General features: G+C 40.9%; 1 protein-coding gene across 1 annotated transcript in view; it reads right to left on the bottom strand.

Moving 5' to 3' along the window:
• Positions 1-8043, bottom strand: part of Phf6 (PHD finger protein 6) — a 45166-nt gene that overhangs the window by 6573 nt on the left and 30550 nt on the right. The window contains exons 8-9 of the mRNA XM_021153596.2: positions 6791-6895; positions 3330-3463 (exon numbers count right to left, since the gene is read on the bottom strand). Coding sequence (XP_021009255.1) covers positions 3330-3463; positions 6791-6895 — 239 coding nt within the window. The remainder of the gene's footprint in view (positions 1-3329; positions 3464-6790; positions 6896-8043) is intronic.

Raw genomic sequence — 8043 nt, 5'->3', positions numbered from 1 at the left:
GACAGGGTTTCTCTGTGTAGCCCTGGCTGTCTTGGAACTCACTTTGTAGACCAGGCTGGCCTCAGAAATCCGCCTGCCTCTGCCTCCCAAGTGCTGGGATTAAAGGCATGCTCCACCACCTCCCAGCTTGAAACATGAATTTTTTTCTTTGCTTATTTGAGACAGTAGGCTCTCATGTAGCCTCATATGACCTGAGTTTGCTCTATAGCAGAGGATGACCTTGAACTGCTAGCTAAATACTTGTCTCAACATTCAAAGTGTTATGCACACCTATTTTTATACTGTGACAGGGACTGAATTCAGGGCTTCATGCATGCTAGGCAAGTCTCCACCAGCTAAGCCAACCCAGCCGTGAAATATGCTTTTCTGACAGCCAAGAAGTTAATCTAAATGTCTAAAACAGGAGCCAATAAAAAAGTGATTAACCAATACAATGAAAAACCATACAACCATAAAGCAGATGTAGAATTTGTTAAATGTCCCAGATACAACAAATGGAAGACAGATTGTAACCAACTGCCTCCCACATCTGACATCTTTCCTCTGTGTGCCTCCTAATCCTTTTTAATAATGCTCTGATTACTGTTTAGACAAAACTCTTAACATTTTTGGATCTGCTTAACATTATATTGGTTTTTACATTAATTTGGTGACTAGGTATCTCTCTCTCTCTCTCTCTCTCTCTCTCTCTCTCTCTCTCTCTCTCTCTCTTTTTCGAGACAGGGTTTCTATATAGCCCTGGCTGTCCTCGAACTCAGAAATCCACCTGCCCCTGCCTCCCGAGTGCTGCTGGGATTAAAGGCGTGCGCCACCACTGCCCAGTGACCAGGAATCTTTCAATGTTAAGTCCTTCTACTGCGGAATGTAATATAGCTCTCTTGGGTACTTAGCAAAATGCAAGTGCTTTTAAAGTTGGAGAAAGTGTGTACATGTGTGCAGGTGCACATAGGGAGAGGGGAAAGAAACATTTTTCTTTACATTTTCAAAACAATTATGACTGGAATTGCCTTTTAAAAAGCATCTCATATTATGCAATCTTGATGTGCTTTCAGTAATTCTCCTGAGTTTATACATGATTCTTTTGCATTTTCTTAGTAGATAATCACCTAACAAGAGCCAATCACTGTATTTATTATATATCTGTTTTTCTTTTTGTGGTGCTTGGAACGAAACTTGGATTCTTGAATGTCCTAGTCAACTGTGCTGCTGTTGGGCTACACTCTAGCTCCTCTTTCTTTTCTTGTTGCAAGAGCTAACTCTACAGAGTATGTTGAAGATAATGTTGGTGTTGGTACCTTTGTCTTGGTACTAATCTGAATGAATATGTGTTTAGTCTAATTGTTCTATTAGGGATGAACATGGGAATTGCCTCAAGTTTGACCCTCTTTGCAAACCTACTGAATTAAAGCATCTGTGGTAGGACACACGCATAGACAATTCCAAAAAGGCCCAGTCTAAGTCTGGTGATTCTGAGGCCCAACCCTGGGTTGGGGCTATTGCTTTTACTTCAACAATAAATAAATTCTTTGTTGATTTCTCCTGGACACCCTATTATGATTCCCAACTTAGTAAAAGTGCCCTTGACACAACAATCTGAGTTGACACTCAAAGTTATAAACTGTCCTTTCACCATTTACCTGGGAGGTGGTGACATGGTTTTTCTTTACCAATTTACAATAGATCACATGAACACTTATTTTCAAATTTTAGTATCATATTACAGAGCTGGGTTGGATGTCTATAACTTATATTGACTATAAATAAAAATTTATACTGACTTTATAATTCATATTGATGAGACAGGTAGTTTGCTGATTTGAATTGTTTGCCATTCCAGCTAAGCATGCCTTACACAATAAAGTAGAAGTCTTCCATTTCCTTCTTTGTGTTAGATGTCTACATAATAATCTTCATAATATCTGTTGCTTAAAGGCCTGATAGCATTAGAATGTTATGTGGGCACCCAAAGGGCTTGATGACTTAATGTGTAACTGCTTTATCCACAAATACAAGAGCCCAAAGGAGCTGTTTAATTGAATGTTAGGTATCGTTTAACTACATATTAACCCTGTGAAAGTGTTTCACAAGTCTCAAGAGCACATCAAGTTCAGAGATTCCTATCCAATGACTCTGCATGATGGAAATAATGGAGCCACTATAGATACACAGGTAAGTAGAAATCCCATTACAAAGAGTGATAGGCATCCTGAATTTCAGAATACATTCTGTCTCCCTCTCTTATGTGAGGCGTGAAAGCAAAACTTACATACAACAAACACACACCTTAATCTGAGGACATCAGGTGGAACAGAAGCAAAAAGGAGACAAGAAGAATGAACAGGCTATTGACAGTAGTCCAGGTGAGAACTGTTGAGACTTTAGTGTGCAGTTGTGAAGGTAGACGCCAAAGCTAGAGTTCTCTCAGCGTGGGGGTACTTATCTGTTATGCACACACCAGGATACCTGTACCAGGTTCACCTTTGCCCTATATGTCTCAGCTCAAACACTTAGGAGCAAACTCAAACACTTCTTACCACAGGTTAGGTTAGCCCTTTCATCTCCAATATTATAGCTGTTTGTAACTACTTGTAGGTGTTTATATAATTTGTAATTGAGCACTGATTTGTCTGGCCATGTAATTCAAAGAGAGAGCTCTTGACAGAGCCCAATAAACAGTACGCTTCCCAAGGACAGTCTTGTGAATGAGTGGCTCCAGTCCACTGCCTAGCGCATAGGTTACAGATGAATGAGTGCTAGCCCAGGGCCATACCTTCAGGGAAAAAGGCAAACTGTACTTCTCACTCCTTATACAATAGCATTAATATTCTACATTTCTCTGGAACATCATCAAAACTAGAGATTCAAAAAACAAGTGCTCCCTTGGGGACTCCCAGAGACTGAACTTTACCAATCAAAGAGCGAGCACAGGCTGGACCTAGGTCCCTGCACATATGTAGCAGATGTGCAGCGTGGTCTTCACGTGAGTCTTCCAACAACTGGAGCAGGGGCTGTCCCTGAACCTGTTGCCGGCCTGCTTGCCTATGGATCTCGTCCATAAATGGACAGCCTTGTCTGGCCCCAGTGGGAGATGTGCCTAGGCCCACAGTAACTTGATATGCAGGGTGGGGGTGAAGGGTGACACCAAGAGGGGGTTTCCCATTCTAAGGGGAAATGGGGGAAGGACTTACATGAGGGGGTACTGGAAGGAGAGGAAGGACTGATATTGGGTTCTAAAGTGAATAAACAATTTAATTTAAAAACTCAGTGTTATCTTTTTAAGGGCACTAACTTCCTGACATGTTAAGGAAAACGGACACTCGTTATCTTACTTGTAAATTCCTCGTGACATATTTTCAATGTATTTTGCCTTGTCTTGTACACCACAGTGGTAATGGTAGGTTTTAACACAGGCTTTTATTTCACATCCAATAGTAGCACCAGGCTGACTGCAAAGTGTACATTTCTGTTAAAAGAAAGAAAGAACAATCAGAAGCAATATTTCAAGGTTTAGGCAATCATATGTATTCTATTTTTAGCTAATTACTTCAGTTTCCACAGAAGAGAGCAGTCAGGGGCTGGTGCAGTAACCCAGTGGTTAAGGGTACTTGCCGTTCTTACAGAGGATCAGAGTCCACTTCCGGGCAACCATGCTGCATAGCTCCCCATGCCTCTAACTCCCGCTACCTGGTACTCAGAGGTTGCAGGCAGCTTACAACTGCCTGGAGCTCTGTGTACCTGATACCTTTGTTCTGGCCTTCATGGTCACCCACATACATGTGTGCATCCAGGCAGACCAACATACCCATAAACGAAAATAAGTATTAAGAATAGAAGAAAAACAGTAGCCATTTTCTATGGCAAAAATTACACCAACGTTAACTTATATGGCATATAATCAAAGCCATGACACCATGTAAAGATGGACTCTAAATATAGATGACACTCCTTCACTTTACTAGTACAAATAGAATAATATTGTATATTTTAGTGGTTTGACTCCCTTTCCTTCCTGGAATCAGATCCTTTCCTATTATGATTGGAAAAACTGAGAAAAACAGGAAAGCAATCTGCACTAGGAGGCTCTCTGCAGTGTACAGAAGGGAGATGGGCGGGGCAGAAATCTTTTCAGAGCTTCTCAGTGGAGTCTAGAGAAGCTCTTCCTAAAGAAAGCTGCTAGAGGAACAGGTGCCCACTGGAAAGGCAGGTCCATGTGCAGTAAGAGCGACTGGCAGGAGGCAAACATTCTCTTTTCCAGAATGTTTCACAGCCCTTCTCCAGGAAGGGGGGCATAGTAAACGGCTAGCAAGTTTATTCAACTTCAGATGCCCTTGTATTATTGGAGAGGCGGTGGAGGATTGTGATGGACTAACTTCTACTAGAGTATATGTAGGGGGTTGCTAGGTTAGCATTCACCCTAACCTTTTAACATGAAGAGAACTACATTTTTGTCCCATTCACCTACTTAGATTTCTGCGAAACAACCCAGCACTGCTTGCTGCACAAGAAGACTAGGTTTTAGTACTAAGGATTTTAGTTTCAAAGTGATCAAAATTAGCCATCAAATGACCCGAATCTAAAGAACAGATCATTTTCACTTTAACATGGGAAGTTACACAAAGAAACAGTCATTTCTAGTGGAGCTGGACAAAGACCTCAACCATCTGAAGCTCCCACAGGAAAGCCTGAATTCAGAACTGCATAGCAGGGGGAACAAATGGACCATCTCATCCAGGACAGCCATTATGGACCTGATAGGCCCACATGGGACGCTACAGTCCTTCCTGTGGGATAGTATTATGTCTCTAAGAGGGGAAACTGAATCTGTTCATGTTCTTATGTGTAATTCCTAGTTTACTTCTTTTTTTTATTATTAGATATTTTCTTTATTTACATTCCAAATGCTATCCTGAAGGTCCCCCATACCTCCCCCCCCCCCCCCCCCCAACTCCCACTTCTTGGCCCTGGCGTTCCCCTGTACTGGGGCATATAAAGTTTGAAAGACCAAGGGGCCCTTCTTCCCAATGATGGCTGACTAGGCCATCTTCTGCAAATATGTTATGAGTGTTTTGACTCTCTCTCTCTCACCCAAACACACACATACACACATACACCACACACACTACATGAATGCCTAGATCCCTTGGAACTAAAGTTACAGTTGATCACTGTATGGGTGCTGGAGAGTGATCCAAGTCCTTTGTAAGAACTGCCAGTACTCTTAGCTGCTAAGCCATCTACTTCTCCAACCTCTTATTTAATTTTTTTTTTTTTTTTTTTTTTTTTGGTTTTTCGAGACAGGGTTTCTCTGAATAGTCCTGGCTGTCCTGGAACTCACTTTGTAGACCAGGCTGGCCTTGAACTCAGAAATCCGCCTGCCTCTGCCTCCCGAGTGCTGGGATTAAAGGCGTGCGCCACCATGCCCGGCTTTTATTTAATTTTTCAAATGATTTCCTACTCTTAATTAGGTTAATATGTGTGTATCTATGTGGGCAAATGTGCACAGGTAAGAACAGGTACCAATGGAGAACAGGGTGTTAGACCTGGAGTTAGAGTTACAGGAAGTTACAGGCAGTTGTGATCTGGGTACTGGGAACCTAATTCAGGTCCTCTCAAAGACTAATATGTTCTCTTAGCCCTTGAGCTGTCTCTCGAGCCTCTATAATTCCCACTTTAAATATAAATATGGAGGATGGAAAAACAAGATTAAAAAGCAAACAAATGTAGTTTGAGTTCTTCAATAAATCAGAGAAAATGAGGTAGAGGGGGCTACAGAGATGGCTAAGGAGCAGTAGCTGTTTTTCTAGATGATCCAGGTTCAATTCCCAGCAATACCATGATGGCTCACAACTGTCTTTAGCTCTAGTTCTACAGTACCCAAACTCATTGTCTGACCTCCATGGGCACTTCATGCACATGAATATATGCAGACAAAATTCCCATACAGATAAAATTAAATGCATACACATATACACGCGTGCGCACACACACATACACACACATCAATGTAGGGGCTGGAGAGATGGCTCATTGGTAAAGAATTTATACCACTCCTGCAGAATATTCAAGTTTGGTTCAAGCATCTACATTGTGGTTCACAACCTCCTGTTACTCCAGCTGTAGGGAATCTAATGCCCTTCTATGTCTTCTGCAGGCACATGCATAAACAAGTACACAAAGACACAGAGAGACAGGGAGAGGCAGAGACCTAAAAGTAAAATCTAAAAATGGAAAAGAAGCACAGAAGACACTTCATAGGAAGACCACTGAAGTTTGCAGCCCACCAGCCTAGCTCCAGGTTCAGAGAAAAACTGTACATCAAAGGAACAAGGTAAAGAGAGACAGGGCAGGATACCTGACATCTGATTCTTGCCTCCAAATGCACTCACATAGACACAAAGCAGCCCAAACACACGTGCGCGCATGCACACATACAAACAAATGCTGAAAATAAAAGAGTAGAAGCAACAAGAATTGAAAGTACAGGTGACGTAAGGACTTGGTAACTGATGAATCAGGGTAAGGACTGGTATTGTTACCAGTCTGAAATTTTTCAAAACCAAACTTGAAAAAAGGTTTGCACTCCACTGATCCTCTCTGCAGTCACCAACTCTAAAGTTGTAGTTCTTAAAGCTAGTGACCAATGGCCAGATTATATTTAAAACTATGAAGTGCTTTATATTAACACTCTTAATAACTGGATAAATAGGGGATGTATCCTAAATTTAAAGCAAGAATCAAAGGTATCATGGCATAATACAAATACATATAAATACAAAAAAAAATCACAGACCATCCTTTTTCCTCGCTTAATCTCCTGAAGTACAGTTTTAATATCGAAATCTCCAAATTCTGCTCTTGATGTTGTTGTGAGCTGAACAGTGCCAGAAGAAAACAACTACAAAAGAAAACCACAAACCGTCACCACTGGGAAAGATTAAACAGCACAATGACAAATTGTTACGTTTCGGAATCTTCCAGAGACTTTGCTTAAATAATCAGTATCAACTATTTTAAACATTTTCCTGTCTCATTACAATATAAACCAAAATGGAAACAATTAAAAACCCAACTAAGATTACCAACTGGAGCTATACCCTGCTTTAAATAACAAAGACTTCAGTAATACCATCACCCTGTTTGCCTAACTATTTAATATTCCCCCAAATTTTGAAAAATAGTTTAAATTGGTAAATTTCAATTAATGATACAATTAGAATACTTTCTTATTTTCTATTTCCAAAACAAATATATAACTAGAATCTACTCCATGGGGGTCCCTTAAGATCCATATTTTGAAAAAGAAAATTCTGAGTGAATCTAATATGCACCCAATAGCATTAGTATTCTACATTTCCCTGGAACATCATCAAAACTAGAGATTCAAAAAACTAGTACTCCCTTGGGGACTCCCAGAGACTGAACTTTACCAATCAAAGAGCAAGCACAGGCTGGACCTAGGTCCCTGCACATATGTAGCAGATGTGCAGCGTGGTCTTGAAAAATAAAATTCTGGGTGAATCTAATATGCACTCTAGTACAGAATTTCTGTTTATTTGGAGACTTTTTTGAGGGGTTGTCTTAAATTTTTATTATACTTATATATTTCTATATGTGACTCCTCTTTATATGGGTGGAGGTCAAAGAACTGGCAGTTGTCAGTTCTTTCTGACATTCAAGTCCTAGAGACAGCAAATGCCTTTACCTGTCTGGGCCATTTCACAGGCCCAATTCATTTGGCTTTTGAGACAGTGTCTCACTATGTGCTATTGGTTGGCCTTGAACTCAAACTTGAGACATTCTTTCTGCTTCAGGTTTCAACGCGCTAGGTGCTCAGCCTTGTGACTTCACACTTAGGCAACAACTTCTTATATAAGTAACTTTTCAAAATGAATCCTAAGTGAGATGAGTAATTCAATAAATCTAGCTCAAAAGATCAATCAGAGCCGGGCATGGTGGCGCACGCCTTTAATCCCAGCACTCGGGAGGCAGAGGCAGGCGGATTTCTGAGTTCGAGGCCAGCCTGGTCTACAAAGTGAGTGCCAG

The sequence above is a fragment of the Mus caroli genome, chromosome X (assembly GCF_900094665.2).
Source record: "Mus caroli chromosome X, CAROLI_EIJ_v1.1, whole genome shotgun sequence".
Lineage (NCBI taxonomy): Eukaryota > Metazoa > Chordata > Mammalia > Rodentia > Muridae > Mus > Mus caroli.
The sequence above is the reverse complement of the archived record's forward strand: the minus strand, read 5'-3'. Positions and strand labels throughout refer to the sequence as shown.